The sequence below is a fragment of the Oncorhynchus masou genome, chromosome 30 (genome assembly GCF_036934945.1).
Source record: "Oncorhynchus masou masou isolate Uvic2021 chromosome 30, UVic_Omas_1.1, whole genome shotgun sequence".
NCBI classification, from domain to species: domain Eukaryota; kingdom Metazoa; phylum Chordata; class Actinopteri; order Salmoniformes; family Salmonidae; genus Oncorhynchus; species Oncorhynchus masou.
The window spans coordinates 13,945,347-13,969,975 of NC_088241.1; the positions used below are offsets into that span (position 1 = coordinate 13,945,347).

The 24,629-nt window shown below is 43.0% G+C and overlaps 1 protein-coding gene across 2 annotated transcripts in view; it reads right to left on the bottom strand.

Moving 5' to 3' along the window:
• Positions 1 to 24,629, bottom strand: part of LOC135522104 (oxidation resistance protein 1-like) — a 155,674-nt gene that overhangs the window by 87,568 nt on the left and 43,477 nt on the right. For both annotated transcript variants that reach the window (XM_064948066.1, XM_064948064.1), the window contains exon 2: positions 5,229 to 5,422. In XM_064948066.1, coding sequence (XP_064804138.1) covers positions 5,229 to 5,422 — 194 coding nt within the window. The remainder of the gene's footprint in view (positions 1 to 5,228; positions 5,423 to 24,629) is intronic.

The following is a 24,629-nucleotide window of genomic DNA, read 5'->3' on the forward strand; positions in this document are numbered from 1 at the left end:
GTATGTAAGGAATAGGGTGTCATTTGGGGCGTAATCAGTGCCACCGTCGCCTCACTCATCTCAGACTATCAGTGGAAATTCAAGTGTTGAACCTGGTTGGAGGCTCATTGATTGTGTGGCTATTAAAACGTCTTGATGGTGTCATGACAGCTCTGTCAGGAGGTAGGTTCTGTCACAGACAGACAGCACAAAAAGCTGTCATGTCCCCCTCGGCTACATTATTATTTATTCTCCTATTAGAATAAATTAGCATGATAGGATCCAAACGGGCTGGCTGGATATGTTGCTTTAGCCTGAAGGGTGGATTATAAAGCACATCAAGATAGGGGTTTAGAATGAGGGACCGTCACTATTCAATGTCTAGTTACTTACCCATTATATAGGCCTAATGTCGCAACCTAGAACCAAATCTTGTTAGCGCCAGCTAGCTAGCTAACTATTACAATTAGCTAACTAGCTAACTGTCTTTATATTTAATGGCATGTAGATGTATGTTTATATCTGTCACCAGAGATGATATATTATAAAACAAGCCAATAAAGGACCCACACACTATTCACACTCTTAACATCCATACCCTCACTACTCCAGTAGCAGAGCACTTACACTGTAGCAGGGATTTCAACTGTATTCATTTACATTGATAATTAACCACATAAGCTCAAGGACAGGACACAATAAATGCACAAAGAGCTCTTAGCATTGTTTTACATTAAGCATGATTTAACCCTGCTGTTAAGCAGTGTTGGGATTAGTAATTTGAAAAGTAAACACGAAGTAACATGTTATTTTACAATATTACTTTGTGTGGAAAGAAACGTGTTAAATTTAAGCAATAAGGCCAGAGGAAGTGTGGTATATTGCCAATATACCATGTCTAATGGCTGTTCTTATGCACGACGCAAAGCAGAGTTCCTGGACACAGCCCTTAGCCGTGGTATATTGGCCATATATCACAACCCCCCGAGGTGCCTTATTGCTATTATAAACTTACCAATGTAATTAGAGCAGTAAAAATAAATATTTAGTCATACATGTGGTATACGGTCTGATATACCATGGCTGTCAGCCAATCAGCATTCAGTGCTCGAACCGCCCGGTTTATAATACTAGTTATATTACATTGTGTTACTTTCATGAAACAAATCTCACAATCTCACAGTTTGTTTGACTGTCGGAGGGAGCAAGGAGAGCCACGCGTGCTCTTCCAAGGATAGGCTACTTACTAACTCAGGTTTGATCACTAGTTTCATCTGTGGTGTTGCTTTCCTGTGCTAGTCTACAAGTGCTGAGCTATATATGGGCTGCTAAATTATCCATCTACAGTATACTGTAAGCCAAACATCTGTACAAATGTCTTATATTTTCATTCATATCAAGCCGGCAGTTCTGGTTATAGAGCGCACGAACATGAACCCATAGAGATGTATAGAGGGCACACTTGCCACTAGACAGGAAAGCCCTCTATGGGCTTTGCTATCAAAGATGCGATCAATGGCAAAGATCAGAGGTGTACATTTCTATGGACAGCAGCTGTCATGACATTTCTCCAAACAGACTCTCCACTTAACTCTAAAACTAAATGAGGAAACAAGTCAAGATTGGATCATGGAAACACCCGTCCCGGTAGAGATATGATTCTGAAAGTAACGCAGGTGTTGTTTGACAAAGTAACTGTAATAATATTACCCAATTTGAACAAGTAACATGTTACTTTACTCCGTTACTCATTAAAAAGTAATCCGATTATGTAACGTATTCATTTTGAAATAGTGTAACCCCGACACTGCTGCTAAGGCATCACGTTGTAGAGTCAGGAGCTCAAGAGACCATTGGGAAAACGCCTTGTCGACACAACTTATTATACAGTATATTAAAAATGAAATAGGTAAAGGCTAAATGAAAGAAAACTGCTGTAGACATACGGTGTTCTGGGGAACATTAATGTCACGCCCTGGCCATAGAGAGGCTGTTATTCTCTATTTTGGGTAGGCCAGGGTGTGACTAGGGTGGGCATTCTAGTTTCTTTATTTCTATCTTTCTGTTTCTATGTTTTGGCCGGGTATGGTTTTCAATCAGGGACAGCTGTCTACTATCGTTGTATCTGATTGGGAATTATACTTAGGCAGCCTTTTTTCCTTTGTATTTTGTAGGTAGTTGTCTTTGTTAGTGGCACTATAGCCCTAGCAAGCTTCACGGTCGTTTCCTTGTTTCTTGTTTTGTTGTTTCTTGTTTTGTTTACATAAATAAAGGAAAACGTACACTCACCACGCTGCACCTTGGTCCGGTCATTTCCACCACGACTATCGTGACAGAACTACCCACCACCAAAGGACCAAGCAGCATGGCCAGGAGAGGCATCCCCAATATTTTTTTTGGGGGGAGCACACGGGACGGATCTGTACACAATTCTTTTAGAATAACTTGGCCAGTTACAGAGATAACACAAACACGGTATATGGTTATGTCACAGCTACAGAATTGGGTAAATGATTATTGAAGACTAAAGAGTGTTGTTACATCACCCCCATAGGCCTGCTGGTCATGAATGGATCTCTTCTTACATCATATCAATATATAATAGCAAACTGAATTGATTCAATTCACCATTCATCAGCCCTGACTGACTGACTGACCGACTGACTTACATTGCACACCTGAACCACCACCTTTCCATTGGTATCAGTATGATTCAACAGCCAATCATCTCTCTATAACAGCATTTTTGGATGAAAAACGTTCCCGTTTTAAACAAGATATTTTGTCACAAAAAGATGCTCGACTATGCATATAATTGATAGCTTTGGAAAGAAAACACTCTGAATTTTCCAGAACGGGAGCTACAGGCAAAACCAAGATGAAACGGCAACCAGGAAACCAGCAGGATTTTTGAGGCTCCGTTTTCCATTGTCTCCTTATATGGCTGTGAATGTGAGAGGAATGAGCCTGCCCTTTCTGTCGTTTTCCCAAGGTGTCTGCAGCATTGTGACGTATTTGTAGGCATATCATTGGAAGATTGACCATAAGAGACTACATTTTCCAGGTGTCCGCCCGGTGTCCTCCGTCGAAATTGGTGCGTCTATTTCAGCTGCTGGTATTTTTCCATGCGATTCTGAGGGGAAAGCAGGCTTCCACGAACTGCATATCAATGAAGAGATATGTGAAAAAACACCTTGAGGATTGATTCTAAACAACGTTTGCCATGTTTCGGTCGATATTATGGAGTTAATTCGGAAAAAGTTTGACGTTCTGGTGACTGAATTTTCGGTTCGTTTCGGTAGCCAAATGTGATGTACAAAACGGAGCGATTTCTCCTACACAAAGATTATTTCAGGAAAAACTGAACATTTGCTATGCAACTGAGAGTCTCCTCATTGAAAACATCCGAAGCTCTTCAAAGGTAAATTATTTTATTTATTTGGTTATCTGGTTTTTGTGAAAATGTTGCGTGCTAAATGCTACTCAAAATGCTAAGCTAGCTTAGCATACTCTTACACAAATTAGTGATTTGCTATGGTTCAAAAGCATATTTTGAAAATCTGAGATGACAGTGTTGTTAAGAAAAGGCTAAGCTTGAGAGCAGGTGCATTATTTTCATTTAATTTGCGATTTTCAGAAATCGTTAACGTTGCGTTATGCTAATGAGCCTGAGGCTTTATTCACGATCCCGGATCCGGGGTGGGGAGTATCAAGAGGTTAACCTCTTACATCTATGGGGGCGCTATTTCATTTTTGGATGAAAAACGTTCCCGTTTTAAACAAGATATTTTGTCACAAAAAGATGCTCGACTATGCATATAATTGATACCATTCGAAAGAAAACACTCTGACGTGTCCAGAAATACCAAGATATTCTCTGTGCGTGCCCTAGAACGTGAGCTTCAGGCAAAACCAAGATGAGATGGCATCCAGGAAATGACAAGGATTTTTGAGGCTCTGTTTTCCATTGTCTCCTTATATGGCTGTGAATGCGAGAGGAGTGAGTCAACCCTTTCTGTCGTTTCCCCAAGGTGTCTGCAGCATTGTGACGTATTTGTAGGCAGATCATTGGAAGATTGACCATAAGAGACCACATTTACCACGGTGTCCTGCGCCGAAATTGCGCAAAAGTCACCTGCCAGTATTTTTCCATGCGATACAGAGAGGAAAGCAAGCTTCCACGAACTGCATATCAATGAAGAGATATGTGAAAAAACACCTTGAGGATTGATTCCAAACAACGTTTGCCATGTTTCGGTCGATATTATGTAGTTAATCCGGAAAAAGTTTTACGTTGTAGGTGACTGAATTTTCGGTTCGTTTCGGTAGCCAGACGCAATGTAGAAAACGGAACGATTTCTCCTACACACAGACGCTTTCAGGAAAAACTGCGCATTTGGTATGTAACTGAGTCTCCTCATTGAAAACATCAGAAGCTCTTCAAAGGTAAATGATTTTATTTATTTGGTTATCTGGTTTTTGTGAAAATGTTGCGTGCTAAATGCTACTCAAAATGCTATGCTAGCTTTGCATACTCTTACACAAATTAGTCAATCTGAGATGACAGTGTTGTTAAGAAAAGGCTAAGCTTGAGAGCAGACGCATTATTTTCATTTTATTTGCGATTTTCAGAAATCGTTAACGTTGCGTTATGCTAATGAGCCTGAGGCTTTAGTCACAAACCCGGATCCGGGATGGGGAGTTTCAAGAAGTTAAACCAAATGATTAATTAAAAGTCTGACACATGCAGAACACCTTGGCAGTACAATGTCCATCCTTGAAGCTAGCTCACAAAAGTAGTGACGTCAATGGGCAATCACATTTCAGAGGCAGAATGATTCAGAGATAGTGTGTGCATTACATTATGAACTCCCCAAACTCATTTTACTAACTCAGAAAGTGTGCTCCCTCAAGTGTCATTACTACACCTCTGACAATAGCTAAATATATTCCTACATAAATATAAAGTAGCCTATAGCTGCCACAAGCACCAACCAGCATTCCCCAAAAATGATTTATTGTGACTCAAGGCAACGAGGCTATCTTGAGGTTCAATCAGTCAGTCGCCTTACAAAGCATCTACACACACACGCGCGCGCCCGCACAGACACACACACACACATACAAACCCTCCAACATCCCTTCCTCTTCCTGCCGCAGACTCGTGTCCCGGAGGAAAGCCAAATGGAGGAACATGTAACATGGACCACATAGATGGGCAGATCAGAATTCTAGCACTTTTCATTTACCGATGGTGTAGCCGCGTTTCAGCTCGCCGCACCGTGGACTGCAGATTCTCTGGGAATTGGTTGCATTGTTTTGCTGCACCCCCAACGTGGTTGTCTTGGTAACAGGTGGTTCAGTCTTGTGAGGTGAGGCTGGCACCAGGGTAGGGGAGAATCCTTGAGTGGCAATATCCACTGACTGGGATTTCTTCTTCAGTCTGTTCAAAACAAAACAACAACAGGAAATATGGAGTCAGTCATAACACATAACACCACATATTTAGTAATAACATGGTCATGCAACAGGAAGTGGGAAAAATTACCTTGTAAATTCAAATGTGTCAAAAGATACAGTACATAGACATTGCTGCCAATAACAAAACAGTTAATCGTATGATGTTATGTCAGCAGTCAGCACAGCAGCTATTGATAATGATGTAGAGTGAATGCAACATATTCACGGTGTGGCATATTCCATACTCTGGCTATGATTAGTTGGAGGAGAGATCAATAACTTAATAAGGTCCTCATTAACAATTCAATTTAACAAACCATTTCAACACTATTTGATTGTTTTATAATAAAACACAACAATATTATAACAGGAATACGAATTGGACACTATTCTGAACGAGATATGCTGTCAATGATCAAACATCAAATAGATCATGTGTAATGACATGTGTTAACTGGAGTTTGCACTTTTGGGACTAATCTGTTGGTTCCCTTGTAGGCCTGGGCAAACGAAATCAAGCACAGTTCAAATATTTGAAAGTATTTGACATGATATATTTGACCCAGACGTGGTAACTTTCTACACACAATGTCAGACAGCAATTTCACAATACAAACACTGTTGATGCTGTAAAGTGAAGTGGGTCACTTGCTTACACAAGATGACCTACACATGATTAAACCTTATCCTATGAGACACTGACCTAAATCAAAGGAACCTACGCCAAAGTGTGAAAGCCAATTAAACGTCTCACCATAGGATTTAGACAACAGGATAGTTTATTTATAAACAAGTTCAGTACAAAGTTCACTAAGCTAATCCAGGTATCAAACATGCAGGAGAAACACTATAGAAGTATGCAGCACCTGCGAGTTAACAAAAACACCACAATGGTTATGAAGATGTTGTATACCTGCCAGTCACAGATTTCCCTGCCTACTACGTTGCTATATCATCAACTTTATAAAGCATGGAAAATCAAAAACATGAGGTAAGCACATATTATTTAGAGAAGATAGTGTAAATGGATGAACAAGTACTACTAAAGTACTATCTATGGTATGTAAAGTACTATCTATGGTATGTAAAGTACTATCTATGGTATGTAAAGTACTATCTATGGTATGTAAAGTACTATCTATGGTATGTAAAGTACTATATATGGTATGTAAAGTACTATCTATGGTATGTAAAGTACTATATATGGTATGTAAAGTACTATCTATGGTATGTAAAGTACTATATATGGTATGTAAGCTAAAGTCCGTCAGTCTTTCCTGTAGACAAGGCCTGTCAGAGTAGCCTGAAGCAGCGATACAAGGTTCTTCTCAGCATTCCTTTCTTCCCTCAGAGTGAATCGTTCCGGCTCCAGCCATTTCATTTCATTCCACTAGCTCCTCTCCCAGGACAGACAACAGCAAACATGACATAGCCTCTACAAGGTAATGAAATACACAATCTATATGGAAACACTGTCAATCACTTTTGTGTACAGTACATCCAAGGAGAGACACCAACAGACAGAGACATTCACACATAGAGGCAGAGAAGTTTCACTGGCAGCAGTAGTTATGAGTCCCATAAACAACAACCCTAGTAGTAGGCCCTATCTTAAAGAAAACATTGAACAAAATTAAAACATTTCCATAGGCGATCATACTGACGTAGCTTCGAGGGCAGTATGTTGCTCTGAGGACCCTGATAGATATTATACTAAAACCTATGCTTATTTTTAGGAGTAACATAAATAAGGGGTTTGTTTTGTGATGATTGTTTCTGAGGTAAAGTTTTCAGCATGTGAACATGCTATAATGAAAGAGGAGAGAGGTAGAGTTACACCGTGGTGATCAAGGTTCTGGAGGAGATCAGACAGGAAGAGAAAACCTGTAGGTGTGTGTGATGTCTATCCCAGAATCCCTTGGGAGAAAACAATAATTTTCGCCTCATCAGTGAGGGTCCTCCTTCCATATATGATCCACTGGCTGGGTTGTGTGTGTGTGTGTGTGTGTGTGTGTGTGTGTGTGTGTGTGTGTGTGTGTGTGTGTGTGTGTGTGCGTGCGTGCGTGCGTGCGTGCGTGTGTGTGTGTGTGTGTGTGTGTGCGTGTGTGTGTGTGTGCGTGCGTGTGTGTGTGCGTGCGCATGTAAACAGACTGCAGCTGTTTTGTGCCATCCGCTGAAATATCAGTCGCTAATCAGGACAGTGTAGTCTGTGGCACCAACCAGCAAAACAATAACACGGTCCACGGGGATCACAACAATGCCTGGCTGGTGTCGCCTTGCTTAGTGTTCAACACATCTAATCATCATATATGGTAAGATGTGTTTACCACAATAACAGGAGTAAGGTATGTAAAGGAAGTTCTGTCCAAGCCAAAACCTCCCATACAATATCAGAAATAACAGGAATAATATTACCAAATTGGTTTGTATTGATAACTACCACTTCTTAAAAAACAAAGATGGATCTTATTAAACAATATAATTACAATAGTTTTTTTTCTTTCTTCAGAGGTAATTAGTGTAAGCTCCAAAGACTGTGTCAGCTTGCATCGGCACGGTTTGCATCCAGCTTGCATCGGCACGGTTTATCACAGCTTTCAGCGGGCCAATGGGCTGGGGCCAGAGACGGCTATGTCACCAGTGGCCCTATGGCGTTCAATCCTATCACATGGGGAGGTGAGACGGTAAAGCATGTCAACAAAGCCACCAGCTCACACCAACAGATCTATCTATCTATCTATGAGCAGCAAAACATTTAATGAGGGGGAAGAGGTTGGGGAAAGAGGAAAGGAGAAAATGGAGGGAGGAAAGCAAATGAAAAGCGGGCATTTTGTTTTCCTTCCCTGCTGTTCTGTTGCTTGGTCCAGGAGGAGAGCAGTGCCTAACAGGCATCACTCAGATGATCCATCTCTACAGGGAATGGGAGTCACATGGTTTGGCAAGGCAGAAACAACACAGGAAATGTGGGCCAAGTCAAACATGCTTATCACTACACCATGTAAGAGGGATTAGAGCTAGAGGAAAGGGGGCAGCTTGGCTCCACTCCACTCACTTATGAAAACAACAAAAACACTGCCTTTAGTTTATGTAACTGTATATGAGGCTTGTCATGTAGATATGCTGCAGCACTGGCTTGGCTGGGTTTGACATCCATAATAGCAAAATGGCCGATATGACAGTTATGAGTCCCATTACACTGTGTTATGCAACAGCATTGTGAATGACGGGGAAAAAAAACACCATCACAAAGAAACCTAATTTAGTTAAGGCAAGCTTTACTCAACGTTCACTGTCTGAATGATTTTCTAATTGCTCATGCCTTTATTTTGTTGTGTGAAAAGGAAATGGATAGAAATACACAGCGGAAATGTATTTTTCTGTCAATTACACTGTTATGTCATTATATGTACCCTATGTAACCCTGTTCTCCCACGCTCCATAGGCAGCCTATTAATTACCTCTGTCTTAGCTATTATTGAACAATTAGACACTCATTATACGCTCAAACACACTATAATAGTGCAGCCTATGGAATACCTCCATATGAATGCAATAGTTTCTCTTCAAAGTTGAATTAATGGTAATGATAGAGGCATAACCCTCTGTGGCCATTTATAGTGACAAAGGCCTATCCTATTGTCACGCCCTGGTCGAAATATATTATGTTTATTCTTCATTTATTCGGTCAGGCCAGGGTGTGACATGGGTTATTGTGGTGTGTTTTTGTCTTGGGGTTTTGTGGGATGTCTAGCGTTAGTCTATGGCTGCCTGAGGCGGTTCTCAATCAGAGTCAGGTGATTATCGTTGTCTCTGATTGGGAACCATATTTAGGCAGACATATTCTTTGTGTGTTTTGTGGGTGATTGTCCTTAGTGTCTTTGTTCCTGTATCTGTGTTAGTTTACACTAGTATAGGCTGTTTCGGTTTTCGTTACGTTCTTTGTTTTGTAGTATTTGTATTGATTGGTGTTTGTGTTTGTTCATTAAACATGGATCGCAATCTACATGCTGCATTTTGGTCCGACTCTCCTTCACCGCATGAAAACCGTTACTATCCTACCGTAGCCCTTTCCTGCAGTCAAATGACCTAGTGGCCTAATGGGTGGAATGTTCATATTTTTCCTAATTTCCTAATTAATAAACAAAAAAAATGTAAACTCCGACTCCCGAGTGTCGCAGTGGTCTAAGGCACTGCATCGCAGTGCTAGAGGCATCACTACAGACCCAGGTACGATCCCAGGCTCTGTTGCAGCCGGTCGCGACCGGGAGACCCATGAGGTGGAGCACAATTGGCCCAGCGTCGTCTGGGTTAGTTTAGGGTTTGGCCGGCCCGGGATATCCTTGTCTCATCGCGCTCTAGCGACTCCTTCTGGAGGGCCAGGTGCATATATGCTGACTTCGGTTGCCAGTTGTACGGTGTTTCCTCTGACACACTGGTGCGGCTGGCTTACGGGTTAAGAGAGCATGTGTCAAGAAGCAGTGCAGCTTTGCTGGGTCGTGTTTTGGAGGACGCAAGTCCGTACGGGAATTGCAGCAATGGGACAAGACTGTAACTACCAATTGGATATCAGAATTGGGGAGAAAAGGGAGTGTGCAAAGCTGTCATCAAGGCAAATATAAAATATTTTTTGATTTGTTTAATGCTTTTTGGGTTACTACATGATTCCATATGTGTTATTTCATAGTTGTGATGTCTTCACTATTATTCAACAATGTAGAAAATAGTAAAAATAAAGAAAAACCCTAGAATGAGTAGGTGTTCTAAAACGTTTGACCAGTAGTGTATGTCAAATGGTTTTGTTATATGTCAGTCTTCTGTGATGTATATAAATTGCAATATTGGGATGCAAAATCGAAATTGAATAAACTCTATATCTGACATGGTGCAGGTGTCCTTAATTGCCAGGGCTGTAGCTCTCTGGGGTAGAAAAGGTCTGCATAATGAATGGAGGGAGAATGCAGACTGCAGACTCCCAGTCTCATCTAACCCTCACTAAATGCTAGAGCAGCAGTTCTGTTGTCAAACGGCCTGAGCGGGTGGCATTCTGTCTGAACAATGAGCCCTGAACATTGACAGCTTGCTTATGAAAGTGCTGAGACTACAAACAAAATAGGTAGATAGCTGCCTACTGCAGTGGAAAGGGAAATGATTTGAGCTGACTTAAAGGTGCCGTTTCTCCTCACTAATGACTGTGACATGCCCAGCATGTCACATGTGTGACCAGAGGAAAAAAACTCTAGACCACCTTTATTCCACACACAGAGACGCATAAAAAAACTCTCCCTCACCCTCCAATCCTATCATCCTGATTCCTCCTTACAAGCAAAAACTAAAGCAGGAATTACAAGTGACTCGTACAATACGGAAGTGGTCAGATGACGCAGATGCTACGCTACGGGACTGTTTTGCTAGCACAGACTGAAATATGTTCCGGGATTCATCCAATGGCATTGAGGAGTATACCACCTCAGTCACCGGTTTCATCAATAAGTGCATCGACGACGTCGTTCCCACAGTAACCGTATCCCCACAGTAACCGTACGTACATATCCCAACCAGAAGCCATGGATTACAGGCAACATCCAACTGAGCTAATGGCTAAAGCTGCCGCTTTCAAGGAGTGGGACACTAATCTGGATGCTTATAAGAAATCCTGCTTAAATACAGGACTAAGATTGAATCCTACTACACCGGCTCTGACGCTCGTCGGATGGGGCAGAGCTTGCAAACTATTACGGAGTACAAAGGGAAACCCAGCCACGAGCTGCCCAGTGACGCGAGCCTACCAGACAAGCTAAATGTATTTTATACACGCTTCGAGGCAAGCAACACTGAAGCATTCATGAGAGCACCAGCTGTTCTGGATGACTGTGTGATCACGTTCTCCGTAGCCAATGTGAGCAAGACCTTTAAACAGGTCAACATTCACAAAGCCGTGGGGTCAGATGGATTACCAGGATGTGTACTCAAAGCATGTGCGGATCAAATGGCAAGTGTCTTCACTGACATTTTCAACCTCTCCCTGACGGAGTCTGTAATACCTACATGTTTCAAATAGACCCCCATAATCCCTGTGCCCAAGAAAGCGAAGGTAACATGCCTAAATGATTACCACCCCGTAGTACTCACATCGGTAGCCTTGAAGTGCTTTGAAACGCTGGTCATAGCTCACATCAATTCCATCATCCCGGAAACCCTAGACCCACTCTAATTTGCATACCGCCGCAACAGATCCAAAGATGACGAAATCTTAATCACACTCCACACTGCCATTTGCCACCTGGACAAAAGGAACACCTGTGCGAGAATCCTGTTTATTGACTACAGCTCAGAACAACAACCTCTCCCTTAATGTGAGCAAGACAAAAGAGCTGATTGTGGACTACAGGAAAAGGAGGGCTGAACACACCCCCATTAACATCAATGAGGCTGTAGTGGAGGGGGTCAAGAGTTTCAAGTTCCTTGGTGTCCACATCACCAACGCTCTATCGTGGTCCAAACACACCAAGAAAGTCATGAAGAGGGCACGACAACACCTTTTCTACCTCAGGAGACTGAAAAGATTTGTCATGGATCCCTAGATCCGCAAAAAGTTCTACAGCTGCACCATCGAGAGCATCCTGACCGGTTGCATCACCGCCTGGTATGGCAACTGCTCGGCATCCAACTGTAAGGTGCTACAGAGGGTAGTGGGTATTGCCCAGTACATCACTGGTGCCAAGCTTCCTGCCATCCAGGTCCTAGGTGGTGTAAAATAATCCAGTCACCCATGTCATAGACTGTTCTCTCTGCTACCACACATCAAGCGGTACTGGAGCGCCAAGTCTAGGACCAAAAGGCTCCTTCCTAGCTTCTACCCCCAAGCCATAAGACTGATGAACAATTAATCAAATGGCCACCCGGACTATTTACATTGATTTAATATAGTATGCATAAAAATAGAATGAACTGCATGTTATAGTAATTCTATTTCTGTGACTGTAGAATGTGACTGTGATTGTGTGTTGTTACATTGTACAGCACACTCAATGAAGCTAACAAGAAAGTGGTATCATATTAAATCACACTTTTAGTGACCGATCTAGAAATACAGATGATTTGCTGGAATGAACCGTTAAGTGTAACATGTGACAACCCTCTGGTAATTCAGGTGTAGAATAACAAAGATGTGATCTTCTACTGCACCTTCCATCTTCATCTGTTATGTAAGACATTAAGCAGTGCGGCAGTGGTGGGTTGGACAGGAAAAGCCCTCTGTCAGTGAGTGATGTCCAACGTGCTACTGTATACCCTTCAGCTGAATACACTGGTTTGATGACACATTTGAATCCCTGACAGGGCTTTGTCAACTGCTGTCAGTTCAGAAAACACTTGCTGTTTTTCTTTTTGCCTTTGTTTTGGCTTTTGGGTTTTATTTCTCCCCTGTGAACTGACAGACAGCAGAAACTTTGCCACATCTTTTGATCCGGGTAGAAAGATAATCAAATCTGTGTCATCCCCGGGTCTTGTCCCGTCCTCAGACTTCACAGTGAACCTCTCTGATCCTGTACTGCTAGGTTATGACAGAGACAACAGAAAAGGACCAGGCTCTCGGATTGCCCCAGGAGTTGAGTTTGGAGTGTAGGTTACCACACAATACTACCACCGACTATGACTTACGGGTCGAAATACTGTATGTTCTTACGGGTCTAAATACTGTAAAACACTTGAGAACACAGAGTGTAGTGTGTAATTTACCTTTCTTTTCCCCTACCACATCATCTCAAAAGGTTCCAGACACAGGCACGCGCACGCACGCACACACGCACGCACGCACGCACGCACGCACGCACACACGCACACACACACACACACACACACACACACACACACACACACACACACACACACACACACACACACACACACACACACGTACCAACAGAACAATGTCTCACCACCAAACCACCACCAAACCCTAGCTGGCTTTAATGATTTATCCTCCACTTAACAGTGCTTGCCAACAAAGTGGAACAGCTTTGTTTTTATCAAAGCCTGCCCATAAATCAACAATACTGCTCATATAAACTCAGAGGGATGGTTGTTATTCATTTTCTAAAACCATATCAATATCAACCAAAAACAGCCCCCAGTCAAGGCCTTTTCAATTCACTAACAGAGGAATTATCGTGGCCAACAAAAGCAGAAAAAAATCACTGTTCACTTGAATGACTTGAACTCCAGGGCATATTTCTCTTCTGGATCTCTCTCTGTGCATCACTCAAGCATAATAGACACACACAAATGCACATTAATGCACACATGTACACACAAGAGCACGCACGTGCACACAGAAGCACACACACACATACACACTACCTCTGCCCTTGTTGTTCCATTCAGTGAGCATGGCGTGGTGCCTTGAGACTGTTGTGCTGCTGCAGTCTGTAAATGGCCTCCTGGTTGCTAGCCTCGCTCCTATTTCCTCACTATCATTTGCCGAGCCACGAGGACAGGCAGAGAGATGATTGGCCGACAGCCTTAATGGATTCAACATCATGCCTGCCACGTTAAGAAGCTTGTGGCGTTGAAAAAACAGGACATCCACTGAGGATTCAAGCAGATTGCATTTTGGCAGCTCTCTGACAGCATGTAGATTGTAGAATATATGATCTTCATCATAAGGCTCGCTACCTCTGTGAGTAGAAAAGAGATGAAGAAAGGAAAGGAAGGTAGGAAGATGATAAGAAAAGGGAAGTGTTATAATAGAACTAAGTGCAGTTCCATACAATATGTTCTGGTGAATGTCCTCTACCTTTCTGTGTCTGAAATGGCACACTAGTTCCTTGTTCAGTACTTTTGGCCAGAGCTACATAGGGCTGCCACATAGTGCACACTTGCTAGGGAATAGGGTGCCATTTCAGGTTTTGCTGTGTGTCTGCCTGACCTCTGAGGCGAATAGGGAAGAGGGGAAGTCAGACTCATTTGTTAATGCTCAACCTTCTGACTGACTGCCCGCATTAATGATCAGTACCACAACCCCAGTGTGTGTGTGTGAGAGAGACCGACAGATAGATAGAAAAAGAGACAGACAGAGAGCGAGGCCAACAGACAGAGAGAGAGGGAGACAGAGAGAGAGGGAGATAGAGAGAGAGAGAAAGCACAATAGCACTGTAGGTAAGAGCACTAAAATATCTGTGTGTGTGTGTGTGTGTGTGTGTGTGTGTGTGTGTGTGTGTGTGTGTGTGTGTGTGTGTGTTTGTGTGTGTGTGTGTTTGTGTGTGTGTGTGTGTGCGTGCGTGCGTGCGTGCGTGTGTGTGCGTGCGTGTGTGTGTGTGCGTGCATGTGTGTGAGTGTGTGAGTGTGTGCCTCTATCTCCCTCTCTCTCTGCTCCGCACCGTGCCCTTCAAATGGTAATGCTCAGGCTTGTCTCAGACACACCCTGCTCTCTGCTTTCTCTGCATGCTAAATATTTCACGTCATTCTGTGCCCTTGCAAGGCATCTGTTGTGTTCGATCCGGGGGAGCACCTCTAATATTCTGGCTACAACATCTGGTGCCATGGCACTCGGGTCGCTGGCACCGTATGATGAGGTTACAGGGTTGTTGAATGTTGTGGAACATTTCGTAGTTAAAAAGGCTAAATCCAATAACTCTAAGACCACAGCAGCTGACGTCGGGGTGATGTTGGTGGTGATGTTAGTGAAGATATTGGGGGTGATGTTGGGGCTGATGGTGGTTGGTTGGTTGAGACGTGGGTATGTATGAAACTGGTGAGCCATGTCTACATACAGGGAAGTATGAATATGTTATCTGTGGATGGATGTGTGGCATTTTCCATGGCCTGACCCAAAGACACTCACACTCAATCCCTGTCACACTCTCTCTCTCTCTCTCTTCCTTCTTTCTTCCTTCTTCTCACACTTCCTTTCACTGTTACACTGTACTCCCTCCTTCTCACAGTCCCACCATCCATCTCTCCCTCTCACCCTCTCTCTCTTCCTCCCTCTCTCTCTCTCCATCTACCTCTCCCCCTTTCCCCCCTCCTTCTACCTCCATCCCTCCTTCTCTGTTGGCTGTTGGCAGGCAGTTTGGCAGAGAGGAACATTGACCTGATGCCCTATTGCAGCAGGCACCGTTGGCAACACTCGAGCACAGTCTGGAGCGACCGCTCACACCACTCCTTCCCACCTTCTCTCCCCTCCTCCTCCTCTCCCAGAAAAAGAAGACAGACAGGAAGACAAGTTTGTCTGGGTTGAAAACTCTAAAGTAAGTCAGAGCGACAGGAAGATGAAAGTGGGGAGGTCCTGAGGCAGATACCACACACAGCACAGCTAGCTAACTATCCCACTGTCTGACTCACTTCAATCAAACCCAAAATGTAGTTTTTTTCACTCAAGTTCTAATTACATGTGGTGCTCTTCAGTGCTTCAGAGCTTATAGATTGGCTGGTGTCTATAGGACAAGCAGCTCCTAACACCACTGCATATGTATGTCTCTCAAATGTGGTGATGAACTTTGTCTGAACTAGAGGTTCCAAAATGTTGGAGCCTGACCCGAAACGACCTAAACACAGGAAGAACACAATCAGACCGGACCTGAATGGACTGATCATATTTATTAAATGAGGACCAGGACCTGAACGGAATGAGAACAATCAGACCTGAACCCGAATGGACACGAGGACAACTTGACCTCGACCCGATTGGACTTGAGAGACAAAAAAGTATGTTTATCATGTTGCTCTCCTGGTTAACAAATAGGTACTTAAATGTTGGCTAGGGCCTTCTATAAGTTAGTAAATTCACCTTATTAGCGTAAATATCTGATAGGCAATGCAGAGCCGTGGCTGGGTCCATTCGAGTCCCCTCAGGTCTATCAGCTGTAGTGATATAGACTCGAGACCTGATGACAATCAAACAGGACCCGGGTCGGGTCTCGGTTATATCGGATCTACCCGGATCCATGAAGACCTCTTGTCTGAAATATATTTCCCTATATTCCCTGTACTTCTGAACTCAGCTCCCTTCTTATTTGAACAATTTGTACTTTTCCTCCATGTAAAATACATTTGGATTGGTTGTTGCATGAAAAGAGGTTGAGATTATCTACTATTTAGACAAGGTCACTGTCCTAGGTCAGAGGTCAGGGAGTCAGGACCAGACTATGCCTGCACTCTCTCTCTCCCTCTCCCTTTCTCTCCCTCTCTCCCTCCTCTCACAGCACTGCTCTGCTCTGATGGGACATCTGTTGTCTTCCTGAAAGCAAGGGAGTGAGCTGCGATAAATCCACCTGGTAAAGAAGGAACCATCAGGAGAGGAAGGATGAACTGACTGGCTGGCTCCCTGGCTCCCTCCCTACACACACTCCTTCATAACACAAAGTGGAGTTTAAAACAGGTTGCGGGGAGGACGGCTTTGAAATGTATTGTAGTGGAAGGTAGTTCCACATCAATATGACTTTGATCCTGTAAAACTGTTTGCAGCAGTTAAGATGAGAGAGAGACATCCTTCCTGCTAGCTTATTAAACCACATCTCACCCTCTTTCCCTCCCTATCACCCTCTTCTCCTTCTTCTCTCTCACCTTCTCTTCCTTTTTCCCTATCACCCTCTCTCCCTCCCTTCCTTCCACCCTCTCTTCCTTCTTCCCTCCCTCCCTCCACCCAGAGCCAGAGGCCAGTAACCTGCTAAACAGATTCATTCCTTAGCTCCCAGCCTACGTGCATGTTCCTAGGGTACGGTAATGGGAACGGTAATGCCACACACTCATGGCTGTTAGTGTGAGGCATAGCCTGGCATCAGAATGGCTGACATAGAGGTTCTGTCCTAAATGGCCCTGATCCTTACAGTGGGGAAAAAAAGTATTTAGTCAACCACCAATTGTGCAAGTTCTCCCACTTAAAAGATGAGAGAGGCCTGTAGTTTTCATCATAGGTACACTTCAACTATGACAGACAAAATGAGAAAAGAAATCAAGAAAATCACATTGTAGGATTTTTAATGAATTTATTTGCAAATTATGGTGGAAAATAAGTAAGTCAGCCAGAGAAAGAGTCATCCCTGGTAGATTATATTACCATTAGTAATGTTGTGATCGGGGTGGCAATAACCAAAAGCTTGCTGGATCGAATCCTCGAGTTCCCGAGCCGACAAGGTAAAAATCTGTCGTTCTGTCCTTGAACAAGGCAGTTAACTCCCTTTGAATTTAATTGAGAGCAAGAGAGAGAGAGAGATACTGGTTATTTCTTATTGTATATTATCTATTTCACTTGCTTTGCCAATGTAGGTAAATAAAATGTATACTTATGTTTCCCATGCCAATAAAGCCCTTTGAATTGAATTGAGAGCAAGAGAGAGAGAGAGAAAGAGAGATAGAGAAGAGAGAGAGACAGAGAGAGAGAGAAATAAATAGAGAGATCCTGTCTTTTCTTTGGCCGTGTTCTGCAGCAGACATCTCCCCCCTGCCAGCCTCAATCAGCCAGACCCATCTGGGTCCTGGAAGTGGGAAGGTGTGTGGAGCAGCATGGATGCATGCAAGTCTGTCTGTCTGTCTGTCTGTCTGTCTGTCTGTCTGTCTGTCTGTCTGTCTGTCTGTCTCTGTCTGTCTGTCTGTCTGTCTGTCTGTCTGTGTGTCTGTCGTCCGTCCGTCTGTCTGTCGTCCGTCTGTTGTCCGTCTGCATGCAACACATACAGAGGAGGAGGGTCCCCCCCACATCAGTGCTCTGCCACCACCAATTCATCAGCCAGTGTCTCCCACAAACTTCTTAAACAACATACACATCCCACGCCACAAGGATACAGATAGCCAGTCACACAGGCTAGTGGGTCTATACTCAAGAACAGACAGAGACACTGACCAATATATCAATATCCTTGTAAAATGTTAATTTGTGGACAGAAAGAAAATTAGGTGGATGTTTCTCCCCAAGCACTGACATCATTAATGGCTTTTTAATTGAACCCCCAAATACAGATGTGTATCAGTTTAATAATTGCTTGCTAATCAGTTAACCCAAACAGTTACTTCTGTTTTGTTTCCCTCATACCACTGTACACAAAAACCCTTTGCACAATGAGCATCTGCAGAGGAACACACAACAACGTTACCCAGTTACCCCATCACCGGCGTTCTGTTTAACAAACTGTAGAGGGTAAACAACGTCTCCCCTTTAAACATGAACAAAAACAGGATCAACAAGCACAACAATAGGTAACACTTGAATACCCTATTTATAATGCATTATAAGCACCTTGTGTTATTTTTTGATGGAAATCTGTATTGCTTCCTGGTAACTGGTAGCCTAGCCTGGTAGCCTTAATGGTAGCCTAACTGGTAGCCTAACTGGTAGCCTTAATGGTGGACAGGTTAGACAAATCTGTCAACAGGACGTCTGAATATAAAGGGATTTGAGGAGGGAGGGAGGGACTGAGAGAGCGTCAGAGACAACAGAGCAGTGACAGAGAGCTTGTCACCAACACTGGGCTGCTGCTGTCTCCGGATGCAAAACATTTTTAAAGTTATTTTTAGTTTCAATGACTTGTAGCAGGCACCTCGAAGAATATTGTCTCCGCAAATCGTACCGCTGATGCCGCTCAATCTCTTTCTGAGCTGAGGAGAAAAATCCCTCAACCGCTGGCATAAAGCTGAGATGAGACATTCCTTTAGCATTATACCATACTGAGCCAAACACCTCTCTACCCTATTCAAAGAGCTCTTCATAGGCTTATCTGAAAGACTGATGGCATGTTGAAATAGCACAATGGATCAGCTGAAAGGAGGTGTTGGCCAGAAATGGAGGTATTAAGCTCTAAAGGGGGCGGTCATTTAGCTATTTGATTTGGAATTTTAGGATCTCTTTAGGTAAACATACCAGGGTTTTTCTTTATTTTTACTATTTTCTACATTGTACAATATTAGTGAAGACTTCAAAACTATGAAATAACACATATGGAATCATGTAGTAACCAAAAAAGTGTTAAACAAATCAAAATATATTTTAGCCACCCCTTGATGACAGCTTTGCACACTCTTGGCATTCTCTCAACCAGCTTCAAGAGGTAGTCACCTGGAATGCATTTCAATTATAACAGGTGTACTTTGTAAAATGTTAATTTGTGGAATTTCTTTCCTTCTTAATGCATTTGAGCCTATCAGTTGTGTTGTGACATGGTAGGGGTGGTATACAGAAGACAGCCCTATTTGGTAAAATACCAAGTCCATATTATGGCAAGAACAGCTCAAATAAGCAAAGAGAAACGACAGTCCACCATTACTTTAAGACATGAAGGTCAGTCAATACGGAACATTTTCAGAACATTGAACGTTTCTTCAAGAGCAGTCGCAAAAACCATCAAGCGCTATAACAAAACTGGCTCTCATGAGGACCGCCTCAGGAAAGAAAGACACAGTTACCTCTGCTGCAGAGGATAAGTTCATTAGAGTTAACTGCACCTCAGATACCATCCCAAATAAATGCTTCACAGAGTTCAAGTAACAGACACATCTCAACATCAAATGTTCAGAGGAGACTGCGTGAATCAAGCCTTCATGGTTGAATTGCTGCAAAGAAACCACTACTAAACGACACCAATAAGAAGAAGAGACTTGCTTGGGTCAAGGAACACGAGCAATGGACATTAGACCGGTGTAAATCTGTCCTTTGGTCTGATGAGTCCAAATTTGAGATTTTTGGTTCCAACCGCCGTGTCTTTGTGAAACGAAGAGTAGGTGAACGGATGATCTTCGCATGTGTGGTTCCCACTGTGAAGCATGGAGGAAGAGGTGTGATGTGTGGGGGTGCTTTGCTGGTGACACTGTCTGTGATTTACTTAGAATTCAAGGCACACTTAACCAGCAAGACTACAACAGCATTCTGCAGTGATACGCCAGTCCCACTAAGTGCAAACCAGATGGGATATCATTTGACCCAAAACACACCTCCAGGCGGTGTAATGGCTATTTGACCAAGGAGAGTGATGGAGTGCTGCATCAGATGACCTGGTCTCCACAATCACTCGACCTTAACCCACGTGAAATGGTTTGGGATGAGTTGGACAGCAGAGTGAAGGTTAAGCAGCCAACAAGTGCTCATCATATATGGGAACTCCTTCAAGACTGTTGGAAAAGCATTCCTCATGAAGCTGGTTGAGAGAATGCCAAGAGTGTGCAAAGCTGTCATCAAGGTAAAGGGTGGCTACTTTGAAGAATACGACATGATTCCATATGTGTTATTTCATAGTTTTGATGTCTTCACTAAAAACAAAGAAAAACACTTGAATGAGTAGACGTGTCTGTCACGACTTCCGCAGAAGTCAGTCCCTCTCCTTGTTCGGGCGGTGTTCAGGGGTCCACGTCACCGACCTTCTAGCCATCACTGATCCATTTTTCATTTTCCATTGGTTTTGTCTTGTCTTCCTTCACACCTGGTTCCAATCCCATCAATTACATGTTGTGTATTTAACCCTCTGTTTCCCCTCATGTCCTTGTCGGAGATTGTTTAATTGTATGTTATGTGCAAGTCATGTGTCGGTGTGTGACGGGTTTTGTACCCACTTATATCATTTTTTGTATATTTTGGTTTTTGGAGTTTTATGAGCACTTATTATTATTATTAAACGACTCCGTTTATACCAAGTTAGTTTTCCTGCGCCTGACTTCCCTGCCACCGACACGCACCCATTCCAGTGTCCAAACTTTTTGGACTGGTACTGATTAAACGGAGAACATCATTGTGTTCGGGAGAGTTGTCGTAATAGAAGGGTCAGTCGCTACAGACGTTGTTCTGAGGCCTATTTTCAGGATGTGTCGTTGTCTGAAATACAACACTGTATCGGACTCCTTCCACCGCAGATGCAGAAGGACAACATGTCTAGTTTAAACAGACGGATTTTGATGGGGATTCTTTTATCATGTTATTTAGATTGATGCACGGGTCAATAGACTCTTAAGGACTCATGTGTTCAAGGCCTTTCTCCATTGACCTTGCTTTGTCTTTTGTTTCCTAAACTGACTGCTAACGCATTCAACTGAAAGGACACATCTCACACACTGTATCTCTTCCATCATCTCCGTCAGATGCAGGGATGGAGGGTCAGACAATAGGTTAGGTTTTTGATTGGTTTCAAAACGTTTTTTTTTTTTATAATATGAAGTTGATTTGCAACTTTGAATAAGGAAAGATGCAGTAAGATGTGGCATGCAACTTGGTCAATTAATTTGAGCTGTAATCAGTTTTGGTGTCTAAATAAACAATTCACGATAATATATGCAATGCTACAAAGCTTTACCATGTGTTTTTCCACCGAGAACACATTTCAAAGGTCAGGGGAATCATTACTGACATTTGTTCAGTTTAGCATCAGTTCCTTTCTGCTCCTTGAGGTTTCCGCACCAAAACAAACTAAAACGTCACAAAATGTCGTCATATTATATGCACACACCGTTCCAACAGGGAAGCATACGGTAAGCTTTAGGCAGCAACACGTGATCTGAGGAGAGGAGCACGGACGCTTCACACCAGACATGTGCTTCCTTGCCTTCCCGTCGCTCTCAGCCCCCCTCCTAATCGCTACAGACAGAGAACAAACCTGCTGCCACTCACTCTCTCTCACACACACACACACACACACACACACACACACACACACACACACACACACACACACACACACACACACACACACACACACACACACACACACACGGATGCACGCACACACTGCCGTGACACTGCTTAGTGGATGGTGTTCTGCAACATCAAAACCTCTTCTTCATGCTATCTCTGTGATGAGGACACGATCTCATCTATTACAGTACCATTAAGATCAGATGGCGAGGTGGGCCGGTGGTAAAAGGACCTGCAGATGACTTAGGAGCACCACATAAAATGTAGGAGCACCACATAAAATGTAGGAGCACCACATAAAATGTAGGAGCACCACATAAAATGTAGGAGCACCCCATAAAATGTAGGAGCACCCCATAAAATGTAGGAGCACCCCATAAAATGTAGGAGCACCCCATAAAATGTAGGAGCACCCCATAAAATGTAGGAGCACCACATAAAATGTAGGAGCACCACATAAAATGTAGGAGCACCACATAAAATGTAGGAGCACCATATAAAATGTAGGAGCACCACATAAAATGAAGGAGCACCCCATAAAATGTAGGAGCACCACATAAAATGTAGGAGCACCACATAAAATGAAGGAGCACCATGTAAAATGTAGGAGCACCACATAAAATGAAGGAGCACCATAAAATAAGTTGTGTAAATTGATTGAGATACAGCCTTCATTGGGCCTATATGAATTCTAGATACTTTTGAAGCACAAGCGGTGCCCTAGAAACTAAAATGTAACCCTGTAAATTACATTTGTTCATTATAAAAGCTATACAAATACCTGTCATTGAAATTAAACAGTAATTTGTGAAATATTTGGTTTGTACATGGTGTAAAAAGCGCTGTTTCCTATTGAGATGCACTCCATTGATTACTGTACACTGTCTCTTCAAGAATGTCAGTTTGTGTGTGACCACATCCACATCCACATCTATCATTCATTCATTCATTCATTCATATGATCATGGATCTCCTGAAGAAGCTGTACCTTCACCATTCTGTCTGTGCCCCCAAATGCTTGGACATACTGGTAAAGTTGCCAGGTTGTTAGCTCGATAGCTAATGAGGTAACATGACTGAACAAGGTGTTAATGGCCACGACGTGGTTTATGAATGTAAAATGCGGCCCACATATGTGACCATAATGGTTGCACTTTAGAGCCCTGCATGTACATCACAGACAGGCCGATATAAAACCATGCAGAGTGTAACCGGCAGATCTGGGTCAAACACATAGTATTGTATGGCCAATGACGTGAAAAAGGCAGAGAGGCCTGCTGTATGAGAGATGAAGGAAGAGAGTGCTGACAGGACATCCACATCCTTTATCTCTACCCCATCCTTCATCCCTCCATCTTCATCCCTCCATTCTTCATCCCTCTCTCATTCCTCAGAGAGTTTCATCATCCTGTAGTATTTGGGCCATGGTGAGGCCAAGCAGAGGGCCAAACTCCGTAATGCCAAATCCACTTTTTTCTGATCAACTGGGTGGTGAAGATTACAAACATGTCCTGGAGTGATGTTCATTTCACTGAATGTTGAGAAAGCTCTCCACAGACCTAGCTGGACCCAGATTAACACAGTAAACTGTCGTCATCCATAGACTACACATCACCGACAAGCCCCTGGAATCCAAACACTCACATGGATTTACAGGACTGTATGTAAACAACCCCATGCTCTACTTCTCATGTAACCTGATTGTGATTGTCTATGGTTGCAAAATTCCCCAAATTCCACGGTTTTCCTGCTTCGCGGAATAAGGAGGGAATAAGCAGGGAATCAGGATTTCTGGAAAACCTGGACATTTTGTGAAAGTTACTGAGATTTTCCAACCCTATTGCCATTATTGACTTCAGAAGTCAAGACACTTTCATTCAGTAAGGAAAACTGAAGAGTGATGATGGATGTTGAAAATGAGGGAATAGTGTAAGTGGACAACATGGCTCTCTCTGTGTGTAGGCTATGTACGTATCTCTGACGTAGAGCCAAGTTTTGAGTAATAACATCCATTACTGTGGCCCAGTTAACATCCAAACAGAGAGGGCAGGTTCAAAGGTCGTCACATAGCTATGTAAATTCTGTATAGCCTATATAGGTGGCTATACCAATAACCTGTTTTGTTGATTGTTTTCAAACCCATCTACCTACAGTATATCACATCATTTGTTCTCCCCCATCCCTTTAAATCCTCTCAAATCTCTCCATTCCGCTCCATACACACACCGAAGCCATGTTGCCTGCTAAGAAGCAAAAAGCCTTCAGCCATTTAGTTCTAAAGCTACTGAGTTCCCCCCTCAAATGGATTGAATGTAGCTTGCTCTCAAACGGTCTCGCTGTCTGCTCAGTCTGACAGCAACAGACACCTTTTGGGGAAGAGAAGCAGACATTAGTAAAACAAGCATGTTCTGCTTGTTGTAGCACTTAAGGAGTGTTCCTGATGAATCCTATTCAAAGCTTCAGCTTTGGGAAGAGATCTTCCCAGAAAAGCTTTGACATTAGTCCTGCTTTGATTTAGGTGAGGAACTGTTCTAAAATAACTAATAGCCTTTTACTCCAATAATATTGTGCTGAGTTGCCAGCTGCA